Source organism: Pan paniscus, chromosome 16, assembly GCF_029289425.2.
Source record: "Pan paniscus chromosome 16, NHGRI_mPanPan1-v2.0_pri, whole genome shotgun sequence".
NCBI classification, from domain to species: domain Eukaryota; kingdom Metazoa; phylum Chordata; class Mammalia; order Primates; family Hominidae; genus Pan; species Pan paniscus.
This window is the reverse complement of record NC_073265.2, coordinates 80,507,985-80,535,080: the sequence shown is the minus strand read 5'-3', so window position 1 is coordinate 80,535,080 and position 27,096 is coordinate 80,507,985. Positions and strand designations below refer to the sequence as shown.

The 27,096-nt window shown below is 48.6% G+C and overlaps 2 protein-coding genes across 22 annotated transcripts in view; one reads left to right on the top strand and one right to left on the bottom strand.

Annotated features, from left to right (window-relative positions):
- PRC1 (protein regulator of cytokinesis 1) overlaps positions 1–15,188 on the top strand; it is a 31,002-nt gene extending 15,814 nt beyond the window's left edge. For 2 of the 12 annotated variants that reach the window (XM_034939442.3, XM_034939444.3), the window contains 9 exons: positions 274–423; positions 914–1,061; positions 2,011–2,147; positions 4,524–4,619; positions 6,537–6,683; positions 7,022–7,132; positions 10,749–10,859; positions 11,614–11,790; positions 12,118–13,141. In XM_034939442.3, the coding sequence (XP_034795333.2) occupies positions 274–423; positions 914–1,061; positions 2,011–2,147; positions 4,524–4,619; positions 6,537–6,683; positions 7,022–7,132; positions 10,749–10,859; positions 11,614–11,790; positions 12,118–12,252 (1,212 nt within the window). In that variant the 3' untranslated portion in view covers positions 12,253–13,141. Of the gene's footprint in view, positions 1–273; positions 424–913; positions 1,062–2,010; positions 2,148–4,523; positions 4,620–6,536; positions 6,684–7,021; positions 7,133–10,748; positions 10,860–11,613; positions 11,791–12,117; positions 13,142–14,029 lie in introns of those variants that run through there. The other 10 variants (XM_008959839.4, XM_008959845.4, XM_003807710.5 and 7 more) reach the window with 10 other exon arrangements.
- Positions 1–26,390, bottom strand: part of RCCD1 (RCC1 domain containing 1) — a 33,514-nt gene extending 7,124 nt beyond the window's left edge. For 3 of the 10 annotated variants that reach the window (XR_004666690.3, XR_004666692.3, XR_010109992.1), the window contains exons 1-10: positions 26,311–26,387; positions 25,379–25,462; positions 24,362–24,650; positions 23,759–24,149; positions 23,477–23,598; positions 21,228–21,326; positions 20,728–20,898; positions 20,172–20,201; positions 19,452–19,608; positions 15,177–15,238 (exon numbers count right to left, since the gene is read on the bottom strand). Coding sequence is in view for 4 of the 10 variants with exons in the window: in XM_063596939.1 (XP_063453009.1) it covers positions 20,519–20,898; positions 21,228–21,326; positions 23,477–23,598; positions 23,759–24,149; positions 24,362–24,527 (1,158 nt within the window). In the remaining 6 variants the exon portion in view is untranslated. Of the gene's footprint in view, positions 1–7,281; positions 8,409–15,176; positions 15,239–18,885; positions 20,899–21,227; positions 21,327–23,476; positions 23,599–23,758; positions 24,150–24,361; positions 24,651–25,378; positions 25,463–26,310 lie in introns of those variants that run through there. The other 7 variants (XR_004666693.3, XM_034939448.3, XR_004666688.3 and 4 more) reach the window with 6 other exon arrangements.
- Between the last annotated feature and the right edge of the window lie 706 nt (positions 26,391–27,096).

Genomic DNA, 27,096 nt, shown 5'->3' with positions numbered 1-27,096 from the left:
GAAAATGAAATTATAGATGAAATAATATTAGTCATTTGAATTAGACTAGTGTTTAATTAAAATTTTTTTCAGTTCTAAATTTGAATGCTAATTCTTGGGGTCTGAGATCCCGACAGCCTTACAGCTCGTGTTTAGGAGGCATGAAAACACGCTACTTTGAACTCTCATGAAAGTGCCTCCTCCTCTACTCCAGACATTTCTTTGCGGGAGGCTAGAGGGCTAGCCTCTGTGCTGCTGCTTTGCCGTGAGTGACACTGGCTTTCTATGCTGTAGCTGGAAATGCAGAAATCACAAAATGAAGCAGTGTGTGAGGGGCTGCGTACTCAAATCCGAGAGCTCTGGGACAGGTTGCAAATACCTGAAGAAGAAAGAGAAGCTGTGGCCACCATTATGTCTGGGTCAAAGGCCAAGGTCCGGAAAGCGGTAAGAAACCCAGTAGGTACTGGGTCAGCAGTCTTCTCTTAGCACTTCTGTGTTAGTCATAAAGATTGTTGTTGATTTGGCCAGGCTCAGTGGTTCATGCCTCTAATCCCTGCACTTTGGGAGGCCGAGGCGGGTGAATCATTTGAGGTCAGGAGTTCGAGACCAGCCTGGACAACATGGCGAAACCCTGTATATACTAGCCAGGTGGTAGTGGCGTGCGCCTGTAATCCCAGCTACTTGGGAGGCTGAGACAGGAGAATCGCTTGAGCCTGGGAGGTGGAGGGTTGCAGTGAGCCAGAATCGCGCCACTGCACTCCTGTCTGGGCGAGAGAGTGAGACCCTGTCTCAAAAAAAAAAAAAAAAAAAAGTGTTGATTTATAATACCTTTGTGGCTTTGCATTATAATTTTACTTAAAAGGGGGGGAACTTTTGCAAACCTGAGTGAATATAAAACTATGACAGCCACCCTTAACAAGTTTCTTTCTTTCAGCTGCAATTAGAAGTGGATCGGTTGGAAGAACTGAAAATGCAAAACATGAAGAAAGTGATTGAGGCAATTCGAGTGGAGCTGGTTCAGTACTGGGACCAGTGCTTTTATAGCCAGGAGCAGAGACAAGCTTTTGCCCCTTTCTGTGCTGGTTAGTACAAGAGTGAGGTCTTTGGTTTGTTTGTTTGGAGACAGGTCTTACTCTGTTGCCCAGCCTAGTCTCAAGTTCCTAGGCTCAAACAATCCTCCCAACTTGGCCTCCCAAAGTGTTGGGCCACCACACCCAGCCAAAAGTGGGGTCTTCATGTGGCCTGCTCACTAGTTTTTAAGACATCCAGACATTCAACAGGAAGTATATCCTTTTCTGAACAGATAAAGCCACCTTTTCAAGACATTTAGCATAATTGCCATTCCTGTATGAAAAAGCATTTGCAAATGTTATTGGGAAATATTGGTCTCTTGCTTTCTGAAGCAATATGTCACTGTAGCCTCTAGCTATGAAGCTTAAGTTTTTATCAGGTGCTTACTTTTTGCCAGGTGCAGTGTCAAACCCTTAATATTATTTCACATCCTCATGTCAAGAGGTAAGGATACTAAAGCACATAAATGCTGAGTAATTTAACCCAGAGACATATAATGGTAAATGCCAGAGCCTACGTTTGAGCCAAAAGGAGCTTGGTTCCTGGAGTCCAGTTGAATTCTAGTCTGAACTGAACTGAATATAAAGATGAAGCTACCCCAACTAAATTCAACAGATGCTTTTGCACATTTTCTGTGATCCACCCCTCTACTGGCTGGGCAAGACAGAAAAGCAGAATATGAAAGAAACCGAAGACAAGGCAAGAGATGATGCAGATTTTTGACAACATTATTTTAGTCTCTATCCTAGTCTCTTAGGCCCTACTCCCCCAGGCTGATTGTGACAAAGCTGGTTTTTATTAACCACTATATATCTATTACACACACACACACACGCCTCTTCCTGTATCAGTTTACTATAAGGAAACAATCTATTTCCATTTTAGGGAATCGGGGATTCGTAAAATTGGATACTAAATACTAGAGGAATTGTTTTAAACTACTGGGCCTATATTTTGCAGAGGACTACACAGAAAGTCTGCTCCAGCTCCACGATGCTGAGATTGTGCGGTTAAAAAACTACTATGAAGTTCACAAGGAACTCTTTGAAGGTGTCCAGAAGTGGGAAGAAACCTGGAGGCTTTTCTTAGAGTTTGAGGTATTGTCCTAGTTTTTGTGTTTTTAACTGTTAAGAAAGCATGCCATGTACGGAATCAATCCAGTTAGCTTTGTTCTTTGCCAGGCTTTTGATACCCCATCTTTATCATTAAGTCTCTCTGAATTTCTGCTGACCGCCTCTGTTTGATAAGCTTATCTACAGGGTCTTTTAAGAGAAAAGCCCAAAATTAATGGCTTAAATAAGGTAGGCGTTTCTTGCATGAATGAGGTTCAGAGGTGGGCAGTGTGGGACAGGCATGGCAGATCTGCACAGTGAGCAGGACCCCAGGCTTCTCCGGCCCAGGGCGCTCCCCCACCACTAAGGGTGGACCTTATCTTCAGGGCCAGGATGGCTGCTAGAGCTCCCACCCTGACGGCACTTTTTTTTTTTTTTTTTTTTTTTGAGGTGGAGTTTCGCTCTTGTTGCCCAGGCTGGAGTGCAATGGCGCGATCTTGGCTCACCGCAACCTCCACCTCCCAGGTTGAAGCGATTCTTCTACCTCAGCCTCCCAAGTAGCTGGGATTACAGGCATGCACCACCACGCCCAGCTAATTTTTTGTATTTTTAGTAGAGATGGGGTTTCACCATGTTGGCCAGGCTGGTCTCAAACTCCTGACTTCAGCTGATCTGCCCACCTCGGCCTCCCACAGTGCTGGGATCACAGGCGTGAGCCACCACGCCTGGCCTGATGGCACATGTCATACAGTGTGGTGGAGGAAGGAACAAAGAAGGCATTGCCCCTCACTCCTTCAAGAGCTCTTCCCGGCTCTCTTCACAGCACCGTGGCTCACATGCTCTGTCACCTGCTGGTGAGGCTGGGTGAATTGCTGCCCCAGGTAAATTCTGGTTCTGTTAAACTAAGGAAGGAGAGAAGAATGGATGTTGGGGCAGGCAACTAACATTCTCTACCATTCCAACTTTTGCTATACTTAGAATATTGCATGGGTATTGATTCCTTTTCTTCTGATAGGCAGCATGGTGGGTTCCTTCAGAGCATTTTAGAGCTCAGGGACTGTGGTAAAGCAAGTGAGGCGTGTAGGGCACAGATTGAGGGAGACCTTGTTCTCGGGTTCATGCTGGCCCTGTTAGAGCTCAGAGGGCCTTCAGAGAATCTGAATTCAACTCCTTCAAGTTTACAGGCAGCAAACTAGGACTCAGAAGTGGAGAGAACTATGGGATATCTTACAGCTGCTTAAGAACAGATGTCTTTGTCCTCAGTTATTCTTTACTTCTGGTTACAAGAAGAAGAGTAAACATAAATAAGGAGGCCAGGTGTGTGTGGTGGCTCACGCCTGTAATCCCAGCACTTTGGAAGGCTGAGGCAGGCAGATCAGGAGGTCAAGAGATCGAGACCATCTTGGCTAACACAGTGAAACCCCGTCTCTACTAAAAAAATACAAAAAAATTAGCCGGGCATGGTGGCGGGCGCTTGTAGTCCCAGCTACTTGGGAGGCTGAGGCAGGAGAATGGCGTGAACCCGGGAGGCAGAGCTTGCAGTGAGCCAAGATCGCACCACTGCACTCCAGCCTGGGTGACAGATCGAGACTCTGTCTCAGAAAAAAAAAAAAAAAAAAAAACGTAAATAAGGAGCTAAGGCAGCAACCTTTGTTGACATGCCAGTATTTAAGAAGAAAACAAGAAATGAATTACCATCCTCTCTAGTAACTATTGGCTGTCACCAATCAAGCAGTATGGAAGGGAAACAATTTAATTTTCTAGAATATCTTCTAAATTTTTCTGCCTGTGTGCCCCTATTTTTGAGTATACACACCTAATTTATAATTACAAGCTATATACTTGCATTACTGTTCTGATATACCTTATATGTTCTAAAAGAAAACACATGCTGGTCCGAGTGTAGTGGTGTTTATAAGTCAGTGATCACAGCCAGTTACAGATTTGTTCCTCTCCCACTCCCACTGCATTACTTGACTAGAAAGAAGACAGTAAAAAACAGAAAAGTTAACAAAAAGAAAAGTTAAAAAGAATGAGAAGCTTTAACAATTTACTTTTTTTTTTTTTTTTTTTGAGCGTCTCGCTCATTGCTCGGGGTGGAGCGCGGTGGCGCAATCTCGGCTCACTGCACGCCACCCAGGTTGAAGTGATTCTCCTGTCTCAGCCTCCTGAGTAGCTGGGACTGCACGTGCACACCATCATGCTCACTAATTTTTTTATTGTTAGTAGAGATGGGGTTTCGCCATGTTGGCCAGGTTGGTCTCGAACTGTCGACCTCAGGTGATCCACCCGCCTCGGCTTCCCAAAGTGCTGGGATTACAGGCGTGAGTCACCACGCCTGGCGAGAACAAAGAATCTTAGCAGAAGTTATTGGTCTCATGGTGCCAGGTTTTCCACTAATTAAAAATGTATTTTTCACAGAGAAAAGCTTCAGATCCAAATCGATTTACAAACCGAGGAGGAAATCTTCTAAAAGAAGAAAAACAACGAGCCAAGCTCCAGAAAATGCTGCCCAAGGTAATAATGTTGCTAAGGGTTTTTGATGCTTGGTTACAAAGATACCTCACTATTTGTATGTCTTTTTCTTTCTATTGTTTAGCCCCAAAACTATTTTCTTCAAAGCTTAGGCAGAGATAATAAGTTATATATTTAGTATAAGCAACTCGATATCAAGGTGTATTCGTTTGCTAGGACTGCCATAATAAAGCACTACAGGCTGGGTGTAGTGGCTCACGCCTGTAATCCCAGCACTTTGGGAGGCCGAGGCAGGCATATCATGAGGTCAGGAGTTCAAGACCAGCCTGGTCTTGATCATGAGGTCAGGAGTTCAAGATCAGCCTGGTCTTGATCATGAGGTCAGGAGTTCAAGACCAGCCTGGTCTCTACTAAAAATACAAAAATTAGCCAGGCGTGGTGGCGGGCACCTGTAATCCCAGCTACTCAGGAGGCTGAGGCAGGAGAATCACTTGAACCCAGGAGGCAGAGGTTGCAGTGAGCCAAGACCGCGCGCCACTGCACTCCAGCCTGGGCAACAGAGTGAGACTCCATCTCAAAGAGAAAAACAAACAAAAAAACAAAACACTACGGACTGGGCAGCTTCGACAACAGCAACTTATTTTCTCACAACTCTAGAAGCTGTAAATCTGAGATCAACATGTCGTTGGCAGAGTTGGTTTCTTCTGAGGCCTTTCTCCTTGGCTTTGTAAATGGTTGTCGTCTTCTCCTTGTGTTCACATGGTTTTCCCACAATATGTGTGGCCTAAACACTCACAGTCGTATGAGATTAGGGCCCACCTAATGACCTCATTTTAACTTAATTCTTTCTCCCCCCCCCCCCCCCCGCCAAGAGATGGGGTCTCGCTGTGTTGACCAGGCTGGTCTTGGACTCCTGGCCTCAAGCAATCCTCCCATCTCGGTCTCAGGAATGCTAGGGTTACAGGAATGAGCCACCATACCTGGCCTTAATTCTCTTTTTAAAGACGCTGTCTCCAAATACAGTCACATTCTGAGGTACTGGGGGTTAAGGCTTCAACATTTGAATTTGGGGGAAACACAATTCAGCCAGTTACATAAGGAAAGCTTTTGAGAGAGAGAGTCCTGTGGGCTCCATTACCATTTTCCACTTTGATAATAATAATACCATTTTTTGAGTTAAGTCAGGGATATCATTTCAAAACGCTCTCATTTAGTGATTCGTCCAATCCTTACAACATCCTTATGAGGTCGGTATTCTTTCCATTTTTACAGACGAGGAAACTGAGGTACTAAGAAATTAGGTAAATCTGGCCGGGCGTGGTGGCTCACTCCTGTAATCCCAGGGCTTTGGGAGGCCGAGGCAGTTCGAGACCAGCCTGGCCAACATGACGAAACCCCATCTCTACTAAAAAATACAAAAATTAACCAGGTGTGGTGTATGCCTGTAATCCCAGCTACTCTGGAGGCTGAGGCACAAGAATCGCTTGAACCCGGGAGGTGGAGGTTGCAGTGAGCTGAGATCGTGCCACTGCACTCTAGCCTGGGCGACAGAGTGAGACTGTCTCAAAAAAAATGTAAATTTGCTCACTGCTTCACAGCCAGTAAAGAGGGTGATTCCAGATTGAACCCCATTAAGTCTGATTTCAGAGTCCTGCTCCTAATGTTCATCGCCTATTTCATATTGCTGATCTTCCCTGTGCTGCCTCCAACTTCAGGCACCAAAACCTTAGTGGTCAAACTTTGGGTTCTTGCCATTTTCCACTCTTGTGTGTTGTGTGAATGAAATGTCTCTGGGCTTTGATTTCTGGTCACTCTGACCTGTACCCATGTGGGCCCAGCTACCTGAAATGAGGCTAATGATGCTCTGGGGAGGAGGAGTCACTCTCTAGGGAAATCATTTCCTTTGGGCTTTGCACTAAAGAGTTGAAGTAATTAACATGTCCTTGTTTCTGGTCTCAGCTGGAAGAAGAGTTGAAGGCACGAATTGAATTGTGGGAACAGGAACATTCAAAGGCATTTATGGTGAATGGGCAGAAATTCATGGAGTATGTGGCAGAACAATGGGAGATGCATCGATTGGAGAAAGAGAGAGCCAAGCAGGAAAGAGTAAGTGTGAACGTGAACGCAAATTGGGAAAAGAGGAAGAAGGTAATCTGAGCAGCCCATAGTCTCTGCCGGGGACCAGGGTTTGTGGAACGGGGAGCCGGGGACCGGGGCTTGTGGAACGGGGAGCCGGGGACGGGGGCTTGTGGAACGGGGAGCCGGGGACCGGGGCTTGTGGAACGGGGAGCCGGGGACCGGGGCTTGTGGAACGGGGAGCCCGCGGCAGCTCTTTAGCTCTGGCTGTAGAGACACGGGCCTAGATTCCCGGCCCTGCTGCTGTTGCCATCCCAGACCCGCTCTCTTCCTGAGATTTATCACTGTTGCTTCTGACTTTCACACAGCAACTCAAGAACAAAAAACAGACAGAGACAGAGATGCTGTATGGCAGCGCTCCTCGAACACCCAGCAAGCGGCGAGGACTGGTTCCCAATACACCGGGCAAAGCACGTAAGGTAAACACAAGGCTTAGGGAAACACTGATTTCAAGGGAGTGGGTGAGGGTAGTCCCAGCCACCTCTTTGAAGGGGGCCAGCCCCTCCACACCTGTGGGTATTTCTCATCAGGTGGGACAAGAGACAGAGAAAAGAAATAAGACACAAAGTATAGAGAAAGAACAGTGGGCCCAGGGGACCAGCACTCAGCATACAGAGGACCTGCACCAGCACCGTTCTCTTGAGTTCCCTCAGTATTTATTGATTACTATTTTCACTATCTTGGCAAGGGGAATGCGGCAGGAGGACAGGGTGATAGTGGGGAGAAGGTCAGCAGGAAAACGTGAGCAAAGGAATCTGTGTCACAAATAAGTTCAAGGGAAGGTACTGTGCCTAGATGTGCGCGTAGGCCAGATTTATGCTTCTCCCCACCCAAACATCTCAGTGTAGTAAAGAGTAACAGAGCAGCATTGCCGCCAGCGTATCTCGCCTCCAGCCACAGGGCAGTTTTCTCCTAAGAATAGAACGAACGTAGGTACGTACGATCGGGTTTTACACCGAGATATTCCGTTCCCAGGGGCATGCAGGAGACGGAGGCCTTCCTCTTTTACAAATCCTCCTCAGCACAGACCCTTTACAGGTGTCGGGCTGGGGGATGGTCAGGTCTTTCCCTTCCCACGAGGCCATATCTCAGGCTGTCTCAGTGCGGGGAAATACCTGGACAATACCCAGGCTTTCTTGGGCAGAGGTCCCTGCGGCTTTCGGCAGTGCATCGTGCCCCTGGTTAATCGAGAATGGAGAATGCGGATGACTTTTACCGAGCATACTGCCTGTAAACATATTGTTAACAAGGCACATCCTGCACAGCCCTAGATCCCTTAAACCTTGATTCCATACAGCACATGTTTCTGTGAGCACAGGGTTGGGGCTAAAGTTGCAGATTAACAGCATTTCAAGGCAAAACAATTTTTCTTAGTACAGATCAAAATGGAGTTTATGTCTTCCTTTTCTACATAGACACAGTAACAGTCTGATCTTTCTTTTCCCTACCTCTTGCCCTCTGTCCTGCAGAGATGGGAAAGGGTTTTTCTGTCCCTGCATGTCGAGTCCACTTGAGTGGATGGAAGGCTGAGTAGCGGCCTATAGTGACAGTCACGGAGTGGCCAGCTTTGGTGTCTGTGCTTGTTGAGTCCTTGCATTAAATTCGGGGTGCGGTGGGGGAATGATTGCCAACATTCTGGTAACGATGAAAAGAAAGCTTCAGCGGTTTTCCTGAAAACCTGTAATGCCATTTTCCCTGTAAGACCAAGAGATGGCCTTGTGGTACCATGTGAAAAACAACGTTCACACTTACTAAATGGAAGATGTAATGATTCTTCATCTCTACAGCACAGTCAGAAAGGACTTTTTTTTTTTTTTTGAGATGGAGTTTCGCTCTTGTTGCCTAGGCTGGAGTGCAATGGGTGATCTCAGCTCACTACAGCCTCTGCCTCCTGGTTTCAAGCAATTCTCCTGCCTCAGCCTCCCAAGTAGCTGGGATTACAGGCATGTGCCACCACACCCGGCTAATATTGTATTTTTAGTAGAGACAGGGTTTCTCCATGTTGGCTAGGGTCTTGAATTCCTGACCTCAGGTGATCCACCCACCTTGACTTCCAAAGTGCTGGGATTACAGGCGTGAGCCACTGTGCCTGGCCTACTTTTTTCTTTTTGATAAATAAAAGAGTATTATTTCTTCTCTCTACTGCTATTTTATAACATTAAATTTATTACTTTTAGACAGTGTCTTGCTCTATCACCCACACCGGAGTGCAGTGGCACCATCATGGCTCACTGCAGCTCAGCCTCCTGGGCTCAAGTGATTCTCTAACCTCAGCCTCCCATGTAGCTGAGACTTACAGGCACATGCCACCATACCCGGCTAATTTTGTGGGTTTTTTTATTGGTGGTGGTGGTTTTTTTTTTTTTTTTTTTGAGTTTCAGTAGAGATGAGGTCTCACTAAGTTGTCCAGGCTGGTCTCAAACTCCTGAGCTCAAGTGATCCTCCTGCCTCAGCCTCCCAAAGTGCTGGGATTACAGGCATGAGCCACTGTGCCTGGCCTAAAATGTGTTTTTTTGGTTTTGTTTTTTTGAGACGGAGTCTCGCTCTGTTGCCCAGGCTGGAGTGCAGTGGCGCAATCTCAGCTCACTGCAACCTCCACCCCCTGGGTTCAAGTGATTCTCGTGCCTCAGCCTCCTGAGTAGCTGGGACTACAGGCCCGCGCCACTATGCCCACCTAATTTTTGTATTTTTAGTAGAGATGGGGTTTCACTTTGTTGGCCAGGATGGTCTCAATCTCTTGACCTCAGAAGATCTGCCCGCCTCAGCCTCCCAAAGTGCTGGGATTACAGGCGTGAACCTCCACCTCCCGAGTAGCTGGGATTACAGGCATGTGCTACCACACCTAATTTTGTATTTTTAGTAGAGACGGGGTTTCTCCATGTTGGTCAGACTGGTCTCATACTCCCGACCTCAGATGAGCCACCGTGCCTGGTCCCCTAGAATTTTTTTAATTAAAAAAAAAAAAAAAAAGTGTTGGCTGGGTACAGTGGCTCAAGCCTGTAATCCCAATACTTCGGGAAGCCAAGGTAGGGGGATTGCTTGAACTCAGGAGTTGGGAGACTAGGTAACATGTTGAAGCCCCATCTCTACTACAAATACAAAAATTAGCTGGTTGTGGTGGCACACGCCTGTGGTCCCAGCTACTCAGGAGGCTGGGGTGGGAGGATTGCTTGAGCCCAGGAGGTCGAGGCTGCAGTGAACCAAGATTGTACCACTGTACTCCAGCCTGGGTGACAGAGTGAGACCCCATCTCAAAAACATTTACAGCTCTTATCATTAGCATATAATAAGTTTTGACATATGTAGGTTTATACAATGAAACTGTCACCATAATTTAGATAATGAACATTTCATGGTCCCCAAAGTTTCCTAGTGCCTCTTTGTATTATCTCCCTCCTTCCCTGGCTCCTGGTTTGCCCCCAGCCTCTAGCTGTGGCGAGTAGGGATTTAGTCTTTAACTAACTATAGATTAGTTTTCATTTTGAAACATTTTACATAGAATCCCGCAGTACATATTCTTTTTTGTCTGGCTTCTTTTAGTGTAGATTCATCTCTGTTGTTGTATGTATCAAAAGGTCACTCCTTTTTATTGTAGATCAATATTCATTCCACTGTATGAATTTACCACAGTTTGCTTGTCCACTTACCTGCTGATGGGTATTTGGCTGTTGCCAGCTTTTGGCTGCTGCAGGTAGCTGTTGTGAACATTTACTTCTAAGTCTTTGTATGGATCTATGCTTTCATTTCTTTTGGGTAGAAACATCTAAGAGTGGAATGGCTGGGTCATATGCTAGATGTCTTGTGCCACAGTGGTTGTACCATTGTACATTTCCATTTGCTGGATAGCAATAGGCTTTGAAAATTTTTCACAAGTTTCTTCAAATCTATGCAGTATTAGACACAGCAAGCCCTTCACCATGTAAACCCGTCTTCCCTAGACTGCCTCCCATAGTCATTTCTCTGTAGGGTAGACAGGTTGCTAGAAATGCTGAGGATGTTACTGCACATCAGTTACCCACGTGCTCTTCTCCCTAGCTGAACACTACCACCATGTCCAATGCTACGGCCAATAGTAGCATTCGGCCTATCTTTGGAGGGACAGTCTACCACTCCCCCGTGTCTCGACTTCCTCCTTCTGGCAGCAAGGTTAGTATGCCCTGTGTCTAAGCACATCCTCACATGCGTCCCTAGCCTGTTCACCCAGAGGCCCCACCTACTTGTTCTAGATTCTAAGATCCCTGGATTTGGTTCTTATTGAGATGCTGAGAGTTGACACATATAAGCTAGCTCACCATTAAATAATGGTCCAAAACTAATGTGCAAAAAAAGAGAACAGTCACTCTGAGCCCCACTGGTACCATGGGAAGCACTGGGATGTGTCTGGGAAACTGAAGATCAGGCAGGGTCGCTGTAGACTCAATTCCAAGCCCAGTCTTCAGCTGGTATGGAGATAGGTCCCCTACATGTGGGTTCTAGCCCAGTGAAACCAGATCACTAGACATGCCAAGTACTCAGTAGAGATGTGGAAAGTATGTGGTAAAACACATTCAGTCTTTCAAATATTTTATTAGACTATGCTCAAGATAGGTGTTCTGTAAATCAATTCATATTTTTAAAAAATTTTTTTCTAGAGACAGTGTTTTGCTATGTTGCCCAGGCTGGTCTTGAACATGTGGCCTCAAGCAATCCTCCTGCCTTGGCCTCCCAAAGTGTTGGGATTATAGGCATGAGCCACACCCAGCCCCATATATATATATATATATAAATTTTTTTTTTAACTAAAAAGTACAGGATTATAGACATGAATATAAAGATAGTCTCAGCCTTTGACCAGTGCAGGTATTGTGTGTGCGTGTGCACGTTCATTAGAAGGATGATACATGGATCTCTTTCTCTGCAGCCAGTCGCTGCTTCCACCTGTTCAGGGAAGAAAACACCCCGTACCGGCAGGCATGGAGCCAACAAGGAGAACCTGGAGCTCAACGGCAGCATCCTGAGTGGTGGGTACCCTGGCTCGGCCCCCCTCCAGCGCAACTTCAGCATTAATTCTGTTGCCAGCACCTATTCTGAGTTTGCGGTAATTCACCTTTTCTAATATCTACCAGTCTCTGGGGAGCACACAGTTGGGGCAGAGTGGGTATCTTCCCAGGGGCACCCAGGCTATTAGCTAGGGCAGCTACCTTGGAGGCTGAGAATCCCTTTCCTGCTTTGACCATGGCGGGGTGGGTGTGATTTAAGGGGGGGTTGTGTAGGAAGGAAGTTGGCAGCAGCAACTAGACATTTAACCTGGATCCTTCTGCTTAATACATACCATTCCCTGGCTGCAGGAGGCAACCCCTCTTATCACTGTCCTGGTGCTCTCTTGGTGGAGTTCTTGGTAATTGTCTTAATTCTTTGTTCTTAGAAGGATCCGTCCCTCTCTGACAGTTCCACTGTTGGGCTTCAGGTCTGTATGGCAATCCCTGCATGTCCCTTTTCCAAACTGATCTGTCATCTGCTGGCTTCATTCATCTGGACACAGGGCTACACTAACAAATAATCTCGGCAGTGTTACAAAGGAAGCAGGAATTCCTATCATGGACTCAAAAAAACACATCTGATTTACATTCACAACAGATTAATAAAATTTGTTCAGACTTGAATTGGATTCTCAGCCCCTAAAGTCAGGCACAGTTTTAAATCATGTTTGACAGAAAACCTTGACCCTCCCCAATTGTGACATCAAAGGCCTGCAATGGCTGGAAAGAACAGAGGCCCCATCATGTGGGGGAAGGGAGCCCCAGCTGTGTGCTGCCTACAATGAGGCTCTTGGCCTGTGTGCTGATTATTTCCTGGAGTATATGCCTTCCTAACCCCTCAGGGCTTAACCGCCAGCTCTATTCTCAGCTAAAATGCTGATTTCCTCACCTTTGCCTCTTTCCATACATTGAGCTACTGAAGCATAGATGAAGCACTGGAAGCAAGTTTTTCCAGAATGCTCTTCACTTCCTAGTATCCTACTCTATATTTGCTAACACCTAACTACACTGCCTTTTACTTAATCTGTGATTTCTTCTCTCAATATTTTACTAGCAAGAGGAGAGGATGTTCCTCACCCTTGAGGGGATATTGAGTTAAACCCCTAGCCTGCCTCCCCTCTTAATTGCTGCAGGGATGGAGAATGGAACAGTTGGCCAAGGCTGCAGCTAGTTTTGATCACTGAAACTGGCTTCCTACTCCAGCATGTTTTTCAAATTATGTGGCTGGTGGTGCTTCTACCTTTAAAAGTGGGTGTGTGTCACTCTGGCTGATTGCTGGACAGAGGTCCAGCTTTCTCTTTTTCACTTGTTCAACCAAGGCCCATTTTATCTGAGGCTTAAATGTACCTGCCTATCTGTGTGGCTAGTCCTAGGTAGGTTCGTCTGGTTTGGGTTGCTATGGCTGATAGACTCCACCAGGCAGCACCAAAGGCGGTAAACTAACCTCTGCTAATATCTGTCTTTCTCAACAGCCATTCATGCTTTATCTTTTGCTGCTATACCATGTGCTCCAGCATGAGATCAAATCACCAGCAGGTTACAAGGCCTCAGCCCCAGGGATTGGTAGATATATGTTCTGGCCCATTGTTTTTATAAAGGGCTCAAGAGACCAAAGCTTGTTGCCTACTTACCTTGACAACTCTAAAGTAGCTCTGTGAAGTAGAGTCATGCCTCGCTTAATGACAGGGATATGTTCTGAGAATGTGGGGCAATTTCATTGTGCACATATCCGAGTGTACTTAACAGTCCTAGACAGAACAGCCTACACACCTAAACTATATGGTATGGCGTTTTCCTCCTAGGCTACAAACCTGGGCAGCATGTTACAGAAAGAATACTGTAGGCAATTGTGGGTTTTTTTGATTCAGGCTATTCCTGGGATACTGTAGGCAATTGTAACGCAATGGTAAGTATTTGTGTATCTAAACATAGAAAAGGTACAGTAAAAATATGGTATAATCTTATGGGACCACCATAGTGTATGTGGCCTGTCGTTAACTGAAACATCATTATGCAGTGCATGACTGTATGAAGGATTTCTCTTCTGTGAGGTGTAACAGAATGGACTGGCTGAGGAAAAAGGGGTCACGGGCATGCGTGCACATGCACTCTGTCTGTGACTAATAGAATGGTGCTCAGAGTTCCTCACCTTTTACTCCTAACGCAGCCTATTGCAGGCTAGGGATCTCAGAGAAACTACCTTCAAGGGACCTTTTGCTGACACTTAACCAAACTTAGAAGGGTGGGCCATGTGTAAGAGAGGCAGTATGGCCACTGATATTATTTATTTTTCAACAGCGAGAACTTTCAAAGGCTTCCAAATCTGATGCTACTTCTGGAATCCTCAATTCAACCAACATCCAGTCCTGAGAAGCCCTGATCAGTCAACCAGCTGTGGCTTCCTGTGCCTAGACTGGACCTAATTCTATGGGGGTGACTTTAGTTTTTCTTCAGCTTAGGCGTGCTTGAAACCTTGGCCAGGTTCCATGACCATGGGCCTAACTTAAAGATGTGAATGAGTGTTACAGTTCACAGTCCATCATAGGTTTAGTGGTCCTAGGAGACTTGGTTTTGGCTTATATACATGAAAAGTTTATGGCAAGAAGTGCAAATTTTAGCATATGGGGCCTGACTTCTCTACCACATAATTCTACTTGCTGAAGCGTGATCAAAGTTTATTTCACCACTGTAGGAAAATGATTGACTATGCCCATCCCTGGGGGTAATTTTGGCATGTATACCTGTAACTAGTAATTAACATCTTTTTTGTTTAGGCATGTTCAATTAATGCTGTAGCTATCATAGCTTTGCTCTCACCTGAAGCCTTGTCCCCACCACACAGGACAGCCTTCCTCCTGAAGAGAATGTCTGTGTGTGTCCGAAGTTGAGATGGCCTGCCCTACTGCCAAAGAGGTGACAGGAAGGCTGGGAGCTGCTTTGTTAAATTGTGTTCAGTTCTGTTACACAGTGCAGTGCCCTTTGTTGGGGGTATGCATGTATGAACACACATGCTTGTCGGAACGCTTTCTCGGCGTTTGTCCCTGGCTCTCATCTCCCCCATTCCTGTGCCTACTTTGCCTGAGTTCTTCTACCCCCGCAGTTGCCAGCCACATTGGGAGTCTGTCTGTTCCAATGGGTTGGGCTGTCTTTGTCGTGGAGATCTGGAACTTTGCACATGTCACTACTGGGGAGGTGTTCCTGCTCTAGCTTCCACGATGAGGCGCCCTCTTTACCTATCCTCTCAATCACTACTCTTCTTGAAGCACTAGTATTTATTCTTCCTCTGTCTGCCTGCAGCAGTACTACTGTCAACATAGTGTAAATGGTTCTCAAAAGCTTACCAGTGTGGACGTGGTGTTAGCCACGCTGTTTACTCATACAGTACGTGTCCTGTTTTTAAAATATACAATTATTCTTAAAAATAAATTAAAATCTGTATACTTACATTTCAAAAAGATATAGTGTGGTGTTTCCTTTTTTTCCCCAGTCACTTTTTAGTTGGTTGGTCTGTGTGTGAAAAACAAACAGAAAAAACTAAAAGGACCTCCTGGAAATTTTTAGTCAGGAGTGTGATTTTTTTTTTTTTGAGTCTCACTCTGTCGCCCAGGCTGGAGTACAGTGGCACTATCTTGGTTCAGTGCAACTTCCACCTCCCAGGTTCAAGCGATTCTCCTGCCTCAGCCTCCCGATTTGCTGGGATTACAGGCACGCACCATCACACCTCGCTAATTTTTGTATTTTTAGTAGAGACAGGCTTTCACCATGTTGGCCAGGCTGGTCTTGAACTCCTGACCTCAGATGATCTGCCTGCCTCCCAAAGTGCTGGGATGACAGGCATGAGCCACAGCACCCGGCCAAGTGTGATTTTTAAAATAGTCTCTGGTACATTTCTAAGTTAAGAATATCTCTTACTCTAATTTTTTTGTGAGAAATATAAAACCTAACCCCTGATGCGTAGAGAGCAAAGGGAGTCCTAGGATGCTTCTGGCTTCAATGCCGTTTGTCTCAATATGGGGAGGCTGCCCAACTTCAACAGCGTTACTGAAGGAGGATGGACATAAACTGTACACATGTGAAGGGTAAGACAGAAAAACCATCACCACAGTCAAGTTAACCAAGTATCTCTACCCCAGAAGTTTCTTCCCACCCCTTTCTCATTCCTCCTTCCCAGCCTCACCCTGCCTAGCAACCACTGATTTTTTTTTTTTTTTTTGAGATGGAGTCTCGCTCTTACCAGGCTGGAGTGCAGTGGCACAATCTCAGCTCACTGCAACCTCTGCCTCCCAGGTTCAAGGGATTCTCCTGCCTCAGCCTCCCACGTAGCTGGGACTGCAGGCACATGCCATCACGCCCGGTAAATTTTTGTATTTTTGGTACAGACAGACAGGGTTTCACTGTATTAGCTAGGATGGTCTCGATCTCCTGACCTCATGATCCGCCCACCTCGGCCTCCCAAAGTGCTAGGATTACAGGCATGAGCCACTGTACCTGGCCCACCGATTTGTTACTACAGATTAGTTTGCGTTTTCTACAGTTCGATGTAAGTAGAATCATACAGTATATATTTTTTTGGTCTGGCTCTTTCACTACTTTCAGATTTACCCATATTGTTGCTTATATCCATAATTCTTTTTTTTTTTTTTTTTTTTTTTTTGCTTAGTATTCCATGGTGTTGATATACCAGTTTATTCACCTGTTAGGTTTATTTTTCACATTTGGCTTTTCTCCAGTTTTTGGCTATTAAAAACAAGGCTGTTATAAACATTCATGTACAAGTCTTTGTATGGATATATATTTTTTTCTGGATAAATACCTAGGAGTGAAATGGCTGGATCACATCTATGGTAGGTGTACACTTAACTTTTTAAGAAATGCCAAACTGCGCCAGGCATCGTGGCTCACGCCTGTAATCCCAGCACTTTGGGAGGCTAAGGTGGGCAGATGACGAGGTCAGGAGTTCGAGACCAGCCTGGCCAACATGGTGAAACCCCGTCTCTACTAAAAATACAAAAATTAGCTGGGTGTGGTGGCACACACCTGTAATCTCAGCTATTCAGGAGGCTGAGGAAGGAGAATTCCTTGAACTCAGGAGGCGGAAGTGGCAGTGAGCTGAGATTGCACCACTGCACTCTAGCCTGGGCAACAGAGCAAGACTCCATCTTAAAAAAAAAAAAGAAAAGAAAAAGAAATGCCAAACTGTTTTCCAAAGCAGTTGTACCATTTTACATTCCTACCAGTAATGTATGAAGGTTCCAGTTTCTCCACATCTTCACCAACAGTTGGTATGTTCAGCCTTTATGTAATTCTAGTTATTCTGTGTATGGAGTGGTGTCTCACTATGGTTTTCATTTACAACTCCCTAATGACTAATGATGTACAGCATCTTCTCATATGCTCACTTGCTATCCTTCTGTCGTCTTTGTTGACTTTTGTCCATTTTAAAAAATGGCTTGGCCGGGCATGATGGCTCATGCCTATAATCCTAGTACTTTGGGAGGCTAAGGCAAGTGGATCACTTGAGCCCAGCAGTTTGAGACCAGCCTGGGCAATATGCAACAACCCCATCTCTACTAAAAATACAAAAAACTAGCCAGATGTGGTGGCACGTGCCTGTAGCCCCAGCTACCCGGGAGGATGGCTTAAGCCCAGAAGGTGGAGGCTGTACTCCAGCCTGGACAACAGAGAGACCCTGTCCAAAAAAAAAAAAAAAAAAAAAACCCACAATTAAATACCACTTCACACCCATTAGGATGGCTGTTAACCAGAAATAGAAAACAAGTGTGGACGCGGATGTGGAGAAATTAGGATTTGTGTGCACTTCCAGTGGGAATGTAAAATGATGCAGCCTCTGTGGGAAACAGGGCAGTTCCTCAAAAAAATTTAGAATTACCACACAATCCAGCAATTCCACTCTGGGTATATATCCAAAAGAACTGAAAGCAGAGACTCAAGACAGTTGTACACCCATGTTCCCAGCAACATTATTCACTGTAGTGAACAACTCAAATATCCACCAATGCACGGATGAATAAAACACAGTGTATACATACAACAGAATCTTAGCCTTTAAAAGGCAGGAAGTCTAGATACATAAGCTACATCATGGATGAACTTGGAGGACATGCTGCTAAGTGAGATAAGCCAGTCATAAAAAGACAAATACTACGGGATTTCACTTACATGAGGCACTTACAGTATCATAGAAACAGAAGGTTAGGACTGTGGTTACCTGGGGCTGGGGAAGAGGAGACTAACGAGTTAAGTGTTTAATGCGCAGAGTTTCAGCATAGAATGATGAAAAAGTTCTGGAAATGCATAGGGGTGACGGTTGCACAACAGTGAATGCATATAATGTCACTGAACTATGTACTTAAAAATGGTTAAAAACAATTTTTGTTTTTTATTGAACATAAATTTTATGTTCAGTATATTTTACCACAATAAAAAAGACCCCATGGGTGGGAAACATTTGCTAAACCACAGACACACACATGCACAAATAGAATTTAACTATAAAGAAAACTACTGATAAGCTTATTTTATCAAAATAAGTTGATACTTGTAAAGCACTTTGAGCCTTACCTGGCATGGAGTAAGCATCACCTAAGTATTAAAATTGGTAATACCAAGAGAGACTGAAACAAACTACATTGTAGCAGAAGATACTCTGAATACTAACTCTCAAAAGACTTGTATCTGAAATATCCAAAAGAAAAATCACTAAGGAAAATACAGAACATTTTAAAAGGCCAGAAAACTTGAACAGGCACTTGACAACAGAAAAACTCCAAGTGGCCAATAAACATGAACTCTTCTCCTCAAGCAATCTCCCTGCTTAGCCTCCCAAAGTGCTGGGACTACAGGTGTGAGCCACCATGCCCAGCCATCCAAAACAAATGAAAAGCTACTCAACCTCATCAGTATCCAGGGAAATGCCAATTAAAACCAGTGTGCATCTACCTGACATTTTAGCCACAGTAGACCCCACCCTGCTGGGGGCAACAATTATCTAGTAAAATTAAAGGTATCTCCTGACTTAGCAATTCAACTCAATGTTCTGCAAAGGAACTTGTGCACATGTGCAAAAGACTGCGCAAAGTATTATGTGGAATGACCAAAATCAGAAACAATAAAAATGACCATCAACAAGGCTGTATCACTTGAGGTATTATTCATACAACAGAACACCATATAGCATTAAAAATGAACTCCAGGACCCAACAAGGATGGATCATACAATGCTGAGTGACAAAAACGACACAAAAGCACATACACAGGATTCCATTTATCTAACACTCAAAAGCAAACACAACTATGTCATATAAGGCTGCATACAAGAATGGTAAAATTCAAACGAAAGCAAGGAAATGACTGACAGAAGACGATGACCTGGAATGTGCCCCAATCTCAGCTGCACATCAAATGTACCTGGGATGAGGTGGGTGGAGCTTTGAATCTACCACTATCCAGGCCACACACCTAGAGGCTCTGGTTTCATTGTTTCATTGATTTCATTGTTTTGATTGATGCTGACCTTAGGCAGCAGAGTTTTCAATGCTCTCCAGGTGTTTCTAAAGTGCAGACAAGTTTAGGACCGTGCTTGAGGGTGAAGGGCAGGACTGTGATGGGGAGGGGCAAATATGGGGCCCTTGGGGTGCAGGCAATGGTTTTCCTTGACCTGAATGGGGGTCTCACAGGTGTTGTATATACATATACGTACACATGTCAGCTCTTCCCTTTCTCCACAGCATACACGTAGGTGTTCCACGGCCCACAAGTGACAGCCTTTACTTGGAGTTGCTTGTCTACAAAGTATTCCACACGGCGAGGCCGATCCAAGCTGGTGGTGTCCTCGTGGCCCAGCTGTCCATATTTACCTAAAGTGAAATCAGCCCCTTTGCCATCGTCTCCACTGGGTCTTGCTGCTGCTTTCCCTCCAGGAAGGGGCCCAGACTATCAAATGAAGTGCTGGGATTATGCCCCACTGCTCTGTGAATCCAAGAGACCCAGAGCCAGGCAACCTTGGGGATCCCCAAGAGGCTAGTGGCGACCAGCCACTCCAGGCAAGATGCTCCTCCAGACTTCCCTGCTATCCAAGCTAAGATGTTCAGAGCACACACTTCCATCGAATCTTTTTCTCCACCCAGTGTCACATCCACAAAAAGCTGCTTTGTAAGTGCTGGTTGGATACTCCCTTAAGACAGTCTTTCAGAGAGGTAGGCGGGTGGTACCGATATCCTCCCCATGTCTCCCCTGTCTGGCCTCGGACTGAGCGCGCCTATGTCTGTTCCAACCCCAGGGAGGGAGCAGTCCTGTTCCTCCCAGTGACCTGGCCGAGGCCCCTGCTTCCTCCAGTCTTGTTGGCTTTGTCACCTGCCCTATACTCCCAGGTCTTTCTTCTCCTTGGTTTCAGGGTCACAAAAACAATCCTTTTACTTACCCCAGCCCCAGGTGTAGAGCTCCCCTGTTCCTGAAAGCAAAAGGACAATCGATAATTGTCACTACGGTTCTTTGGCAAGGCATCTGTCCAGCCCAGCTTGGCACAGCCCACAGCTAGCATATTACAATCCTCATGAGATCTGCCTGGCATGGAACAACATATTCTCTTAACAACTGGCTGATCACACGTGGCATGGCAGAGGATCCCGAGGGAAAAAGTGGCAGATCTTCCTGTGTGCCACGCTACCGAGCGCCGCAGTCTTCCATGCCAGACTGGACAGTCCCTGCTGTCAGAGGCGGCGGCGGGCAGGGAATGTGTCTGTGGCCGTGCAGGGAGGACAGAAAGCATCAGCCTCCCACCAGAAGGAAGAAACTTCTGGGCCTGACAGGCTGGGGAACTACTGTGAAACAACACGGGGGTTGGGGCTTATCCACTGAGCAAGGTAGCTGCTCTGTATGAGCCACAGAAGCCTTAAGACAGAAGTTTTTCCGTCGACCACACCCCCTTCCGTACGCACCAGCTCTAGTGGAGCGGAGTGCCTCCCAGCCCCACTCACGTGTCACCACAGCTGTGTGCCGGGATCCACAGCTGGCCTTGACTGCATCTGAGCCCATGGGGAGATCCGGTAATGCCGGGAAGGGCTGGACAGCTATGAAGGGGGCAGGGGCTCCATCCTCAGCCCCACCCGTTCTCTTCACCTGAGAACCATCTTCATTCAGTTCTGTGGCTTCAGAATGATGATAATGATGTGAACACCAACCGAGCCCTGAGCTAAACCTTATTCATGCAGTCACTTATTGCCACAACAGCTCTGAGGTACACGACTGCCTAGCTCCAAAGCTGGTGCTCCCAACCCCTACATTCTGCAGGCAGGGCTGGCACTGCTGCACAAGTGTGTTGTGCCAAGACCGGCATCAGCCTTGCCAATGCTCCCTCCCATAAGGGGCTCACATGCTCCATCTGAGCAGTGTAGCTCTGAGGCCAGCATACAGCCAGGAGTTAGGAATGACAGCCACATCCTGGGGAGACGGCTGTGGGAGCCGAGATGACCCTCACCTTCCCTTGCGACAGTCTCTCCATCCTCTGCCAGGTTCCTGGTGGGCAGGGCCAGCTGCCCTGATTCATTCCAGCCCCAGATATAAATATCCCCAGTCTCTGAAAGAGATCAAGGGGACACATGAAACAGACTGTGAAGCCCCTGCATCCATCCAAACTCTCCTCCCCATCCCATCCGCTCCTGGGGACAACTAAAGCCTGCCCTGCCCAAGGTAGCACTCCAGGCCAAGGCGCTTCCCCTCGGGCCCCAGGGGCTTGTCTTAGGTTCACATCCCCTCAATGCCTTCAGATCACCCTTTAAGTCCCTTACTGGACTTTCCACTTCCATTCTTATGCTGCCAAATAGCCCCTCATTTCAGAAATGTATCCCTAGAAGTACCACAGTGGTCTCCCTTTCAAAACCACTGGGCCAGGGCCAAGTGCATTGGTTCATGCCTGTAACCCAGCACTTTGGGAGGCTGAGATGGGTGGATCACTTGAGCTCAAAAGTTCGAGACTAGCCTCAGCAATATAGCAAAATCCCTGTCTCTAAATAAATAAATAAAACAACCACTGGGCCGGCCTGTGCCCCTTTTTCAACTGCACCCACAGCCGGTCCTGATGAAAGCCACGTGCAGCTCTCCCCTTCCTGGCCTCCCACAACACTAGAGCTTTTTGGTTGGAACAGCTGCCTAATTCTAAAAATTTCTAACAATAGCTGCTTTTATGAAGTGCTTAATCCATGCTGATGTTTCACATGCTTTTCAAATATAATCACTTAATTCTCACAATAGTCCTACAGGTGGTTTTATGACAATATCACCATTTATGCAGGATCCCTACTTTATTCACAACTGAGGCACAGAGGGGGTTAAGTACCAGGCCCGAGGTCCCAGGGCCCGAGCAATGATCTGAAACTAGGAAGTCTGGTGGGATGTGTCCGTGCTTCAGCCTCTACACTAAACTTAAGGCCTCAAACTCCTTCTGGACCTTGAGTGCAGGGCGTCCCACTGGGCTGTTTCCAGCCCACCGGTCTCCTCTCCAGCCCAAGGTTGGGTTTGTTTTTTTTTTTCAGACAGAGTCTCACTCTGTCACTCACACTGGAGTGCAGTGGTGTGATCTTGGCTCACTGCAACCTCCACTCACGCGTGGCTCAAGTGATCCTCCAGCCTCAGCCTCCTGAGTAGCTGGGACCACAGGCACGAGCCGCCACGCCCAGCTCATTTTTATATTTTTTGTACAACGACGAGGTTTTGCCACGTTGGCCAGGCTCAGCCCAGGGTTTCCTGAGCTTGGCAACCAGCCCAGGCCCATTCCATGAGAATACGGTGTGGAGGAAGGCACTGGTAGCTTTTTTTTTTTTTTTTTGAGACTGAGTCTTGCTCTGTCGCCCAGGCTGGAGTGCAGTGGCACAATCTCAGCTCACTGCAACCTCTGCTTCTCAGGTTCAAACGATTCTCCTGCCTCAGCCTCCCGAGTAGCCAGGACTACAGGCGTGCACCACTGCACCCAACTAATTTTTGTATTTTTTTTTAGAGACGGGGTTTCACCATGTTGGTCAGGCTGATCTCGAACTCCTGACCTCGTGATCCACTCACCTCGGCCTCCCAAAGTGCTGGGATTACAGGCATGAGCCACTACGCCCGGCCCCCTGGCATTGGTAATTTTTTAAGCTTCCAGGTGATCTAAGTAGCAGCCAGAATGAGAGCCCCAGACACAGACAAAGATCATCTGTTCCCAGCCTCACCCTCTCTGCATGGGCTCTAACAGCCTAGGAAGGAGCTACACCTGGATCACCAAGTGAAACTCCTCACTCTGGCCAGCTGTGGCACCACCACAGGGACACACTCATCACCATCCTGGTGCCTGGTGGGCACCCCAGTGTCCACCCTGTGCCATACATCATGGCCCCCTAGGCAACTGCAGCGTTTCTGCGTTTTCCTTGGCTCAGCTGCCCCCTCACACTCCATACTCCCTCGGCAGCACTGTTAAGAGACAGTCCTGGCTGGGAGCAGGTGGGGAGAGGAGGGGAGGGGCAGTGAGACCAGTAACAGAGAAGCTAGGAACAAATGCCAGAGTCCAGGCGTGAGTGGGCCATGGTGCAGGCAGAGGAGGCCGAGGGTGAGAGGCATTTAGGAGTCATAACTGACTGGGCGATGGATGGATGAACTTGGAAGGAGGCCTGGGTAGGCCCCCACCCAAACTGGAAAACGAGGAGGAAGGTTTGCACAAGATCATGAGCTCGTCTGGAGAAGCACTAAGTCACTCACCACTCACACACACAGAATGCCAGCCCCCCGCGGCCACCTCAGCCATGACTAGGCCCTGCAACGCCTCCAACAGCCGTGGCTCCAGCTCTGCCTCCAGGGTCCCATGGCCCAGCTGTCCATGCCTGAGCAAGGGAGACCCTCGTCAGCTACAGTCGCATTAAGGGGTCCCGCTCCGCTTGCTTCTCCAATCAGCAGCCCTCACCTGCCCCCGCCCCCGCTCACCTGCCCCCGCCCCCGCTCACCTGCCCCCGCCCCCGCTCACCTGCCCCCGCCCCCGCTCACCTGCCCCCGCCCCAGGAGAACACCTGGCCAGCAGCGTCCAGCAGCAACGCGTGCTCGGCGCCCAGCTCCAGCTGGCGTGCCCGCAGCTCCGGAGCCAGAGGCCGGTAGAAGGGCGCCCGCGGGCTCACGTAGGCACGGGCGCAGGGCAGCAGGGGTAGCCTCCCAGCCTGGGCCTCACCGGCCGGATCGTCTTCCCCTTCGGCCTCGGGCACCACATTCTGGGCCCACAATGGCTCCCCACGCAGCGCCGATTCGGCCGCCCAGACCTGCAGTAACGCCTCCGGCCCCGGCCCGGCGCGCAGCACCGCGAGGAGCCCCTCCGAGGCCCACGCGTCCTTGCAGCGGCCCGCCGCGCCGCTGGCTGAGCCCGACAGCTCCAAGCGGCCTCCACCTGCGGGGCGGATTGGAGCAGGGTGGCCAGAATGGAGGCGGCGGGGGTGTGGGGAGCGGGGTGTTCCTGGGAAGGGGTCGAATTGGGGACCAACCCAGAATGTGGGGCTGGCGGCCTGAACGGGGGAGACAAACTGGACTGGCCACAGCGGTGCGGGGAGGCGACTGGGGAGCGCGGCTGGAATAAGTGGGGACGGGGCGGGGAGTGCTCACGGGTCACGAAGGCGGTGTAGCTCCAGCTCGCGCTCACGCGGCAGATGTCGACGCCCGCCCGCAGCGGACTGGGGCTGTGCACCTGGCGCCCGCGTCCGGAGCCCAGCTCCTGCCCGAAGCCGCAGAAACCGAAGCCGAACCAGGCCCCCGGCCGCTCCTCCGCCATGCCCGAGCAGCGCCCTCTGCCGGCCGCCGCCTGGCTGCGGCGGGCCCGGGGGGATTCTTGCGAAGAGCCCGCTAGTGGGACACTGGCAAGTCTCTGGCCTTCCAGGGGCTGGAGCTGCCTTATCTGTAAAATGGGGAAACTATCATCCTCCTGACCACAAAGGCAGAGTCCGTGCCACGAAGGTTCGCTGAGCAGGCGCCCTGACTAATGCCCTACCGGATTTACAAAGATTCTCAAATATTTAGAGGCACTTTCCCTGTCCTCCCTTTTGGCTCAAGCTCAGCGTGCCACAAAGTGGGTAGGAAGTGGCCTGTCCTTCAGGCATTGGACTAGGATCCGAGCGCCCCCGACACCCCCACCCCGTCCCGCAGCTTCCCAGCATCTGGCACTTTATCCCATGTAATCTTGGGAACCAAAATGGTCGTTTTACAGAGGAGATTCTGAGAGAAAGTAACCCTTACACACTCATACAGCCAGACAGACAGGGGCAGAGCAATGAAATCAGGTCCCACCAACTCCACACACAGTGCTCGGCCCCCCTCCCCACAGCGGAACGCAGAAGAGCGTTTGGGAGGCAGAGCCTCTGCAACTCAGCGGGGCCTTGGGACCTCAGCCAATTCACCTGAGTCCAACTGCATTTCTTCAGTTTACGAAGGGAGGTGGCGGCGGTGCTGTTTGAACCTACCTCACAGATTTGTAATAAATGCAAATAAAGGGTTTGGTGCGAGTACATGCCATGATAAACACACAGTATTAGCTTACTGAATCCAGTATTTAGCGTTGACAAAAAAATTATCCCTGGACATCTTACTGGTTTTGAGAAACTTATACAGACAGAATTTCAACTGTACCTTATCTAGTCATTTATCCGTCCAGCGAGCATTTACTGAGCGCTCCTCCTCTGCCAGTGAGGACAGCTGTCTGCTCCCAAGGAGCTAACCGTTAAATGGGGAGACAAACACAGTCTGGTGGTTACAACAGCAACGCCAACTTCAAGCAGAATCGGCTGGAGCGGGCTTTTTTTTTTTTTTTTTTAATATAATAGAGACAGGGGTCTCGCTATGCTGCCCAGGCTGGTCTCAAATTCCTGGGCTCGAGTGATCCGCCCGCCTCGGCCTCCCAAAGTGTTGGGATTACAGGCGTGAGCCGCTGCACCCGGGCTGAAGCAGAATTGCACGGGCATTTTCAGGCCTCTTAAGTCAGATCTTAGGTCTCTCCTGAGACCCCAGTTCCTGGGCTCCTAATCCCTTCCGTGTCCTCTCTCAACCCAAGGGGGCCTCTGACCTTGATCTTGGACCCTATGCCCTCTACCCTCTCGGGCAGGTCCTTCTGGTGGGCAGCCTTGAAGGAAACGCCGAGGCGCAGAGCGGCCGCCTCCGGAAAGGCCTCCCGCCCAGCGGGCGCCGACAGCCACGGGGAGAAAAGGTTTGAAGGGCGCGAGGCGGCCAATCGCCGGCAAGGGCGGTGACGTCGCCGCCCGGGGCGCGGCGGCCGCAGCCCTGTTCAACTCCCCGCGAGGGCCTCTCCGGTCCCGAGGCCTACGCCGGGGCCCTGCGGCCCGGTCTGTGAAATGGGCTGAAATCTCCGAGGGGCGTTGGACCAAGGCCCTGGAGGAACCCGGGGGGCGCTGGACCAAAGCAGAGGTTGGGCCAGGTGGTCCCGCCCCTGCAGGAACCCGTGGGTCTGGAGCTCGGATTAGAACCACCGAGAGGACATTCATTAAGACCTGAGCTAAAGATTTGGCGGGGAGTGACGCCCAAGACGGGCGGACCCCGCCACCCACCTCAGTCCCGGGACCGCGGCAGCTCAAAACCCGACACGCGCCGGACTCATGCCCAGACAGGAAGCAGCCTTTACCTTCCACGGATTGGCTCAGGACCTGTCACGTGCCTCTGTCGAGCCAACGAGCCTCACGCTGGGCTTAGCCCTCCTCGAACGGGCTGGGGTGGTGGGCGCGGCCCAAGCCGCCCTTCAACCAGGCTCAGCTGGCCACCAACCCCAACGCCTACCCCAGCGCCCTCAGCGGAGGCCACAGAGGACTCCCGATATAAAGACAAACGTACCGAAGGCCCAGCATATGGGAGTCTGTACCCTAAACGACTTATTTCTTGGGATAGTTTAATATTTTTTGAGATAGGGTCTCGCTGTGTCGCCCAGGCGACACTTTGGGAGGCTGCGCTCTGGGCTCACTGCAACCTCCGCCTACCGAGTAGCTGGGATTACAGGTGCATGCCGCCACACTCTGCTCATTTTTTTTTTTGGTATTTTTATAGAGAAAGAGTTTTGCATGTTGCCCAGGCTGGTCTCAAACCCCTGACTTCAAGTGATCCACCTGCCTCAGCCTCCCAAAGCGCTGGGATTACAAGCTTGAGGCACCGCACCTGGCGAGTTTCTTATTGATTAGCTTCCTAGGCTTACCCTTTGTCCCTCCAGTAGGATTAAGAAGCAACTCAGTGGGCCCTGGTTGGGGAATCCATTGGATTCCTTCCATGGAGGTGGCTCTGCCACTGTGAAGCTCCGTTGCACACTCACCCACGCCCAGCTCACACCCATACTCACCCACTCAAGA